The sequence below is a fragment of the Seriola lalandi genome, unplaced genomic scaffold, assembly GCF_002814215.2.
Source record: "Seriola lalandi dorsalis isolate HSWRI2012SDOR001 ecotype SW California unplaced genomic scaffold, Sedor1 jcf7180002002635, whole genome shotgun sequence".
NCBI classification, from domain to species: domain Eukaryota; kingdom Metazoa; phylum Chordata; class Actinopteri; order Carangiformes; family Carangidae; genus Seriola; species Seriola lalandi.
The window spans coordinates 1-1282 of NW_019473291.1; the positions used below are offsets into that span (position 1 = coordinate 1).

The 1282-nt window shown below is 43.0% G+C and overlaps 1 protein-coding gene across 1 annotated transcript; it reads right to left on the reverse strand.

The window, feature by feature from the left end:
- Nucleotides 1-10: 10 nt before the first annotated feature.
- On the reverse strand, nt 11-1265 carry LOC111666074 (interleukin-1 beta-like; the record flags this gene model as incomplete). The annotated part of the gene is made up of 3 exons (XM_023421285.2): nt 1007-1265; nt 279-443; nt 11-150 (listed from the first exon to the last, which is right to left on the reverse strand). Coding segments are annotated over exons 1-3 (525 nt in total), but the record flags the coding sequence as incomplete, so codon positions are not given.
- Nucleotides 1266-1282: the final 17 nt, after the last annotated feature.

The following is a 1282-nucleotide window of genomic DNA, read 5'->3' on the forward strand; positions in this document are numbered from 1 at the left end:
AAGAGCTTACCTCCAGGTTCAGGGTTGGCATGTCACCGTCCATGTGGCATGACAAGTAGATATTTGTGTCTTTAATGCACAGAGCCACAGGTCTGGCCTTGGCCTCGGTGCTGGGTAAAGGTGGCAAGTAGGTCGACATGGTCAGATGCACTGAGGAGAGAACAGAGGATACAGGTTCATTTTAGACTTTATATTTTCAGACTGTGTTTCAATCATCACTAAATTCAAATATCTACAATTTTCTAACCATCAGATCTAACTGATCACATGTAATTTACCTTTGTGGTTTTCACTGCCGGCTTGCAGCGTCACTGCGTTGAGCTCCATGCTGTTTAAGTCCCTAACTAAGTGTCTCTGCTGGCTGTCGGTCACACTGCACTGGTGCTGACATGTCCTCCTGAACTGACTTGGTGGATTTGAAAAGCACTCGAACATAACACGCTCTGAGGGAAAGAAAGGCACGCCTGATTAGTCACTTTGCTATGATTTTTATCTACAGTCATAATCCTTTTCATTTGAGTCATAGTACAGTAGATAAACACTATACACTCATTAATGATGCTTCAGTTGTCCCACCTTAAAAGGTGCTACAAAACTAACAGCAAACAGAGAGATGTCAGTCAAAGACACCCACACAGTTCTGGGCGGAGCTTGAAATAGGCCAAATAAGTGAAAACACCTGTGCAGGTGAATGTGTGGGAGCCCAAATCACAGGTGTCACCATTTGTTTTGATGGGTTTCCAGCTACAGGAAATGATAAGTAGCCCACTCTGTATCTGAAGATAGACATTATCACAGAAACTGTTCCTGAAAACACTCTTAGTTATCCGTCAATCACTTCCCACAGTTCCTGATTGTGAAGGACTTAATGTAGATGGCAGCATTTTTTGTTTCAATTAACTTTCCAGGAAAGTTTAATGTGAAACTAAAACTCAATTAAAATATGCTATGCTAATAGAGAAATCAGTTCTTTTTATGCAACAGTGTTGAAATTTGCGTTATTTACCTTCCACCATGTTCTCCATCATGATGTTGAGCAGGTTTTCATCTCTGAACTCGGTGCTCAGCACTGACTCTGATGTGCCGGCCTTCAGCCTCTCCATGGCGATGATGAGGTTGGCCACACGCCTCATTGTCATTGGATGATGGGAGATCTCCAGGTCCAGTCCCTTGGGCATCTTGGAGCTCCACATCTCGCTCAAGTTGCATTTCATCTCGGATTCCATCTTTTTCTGAATTGAGGAAGGTCTGCAGGAAGAGAGAGAGCAATTTGAATCATAAA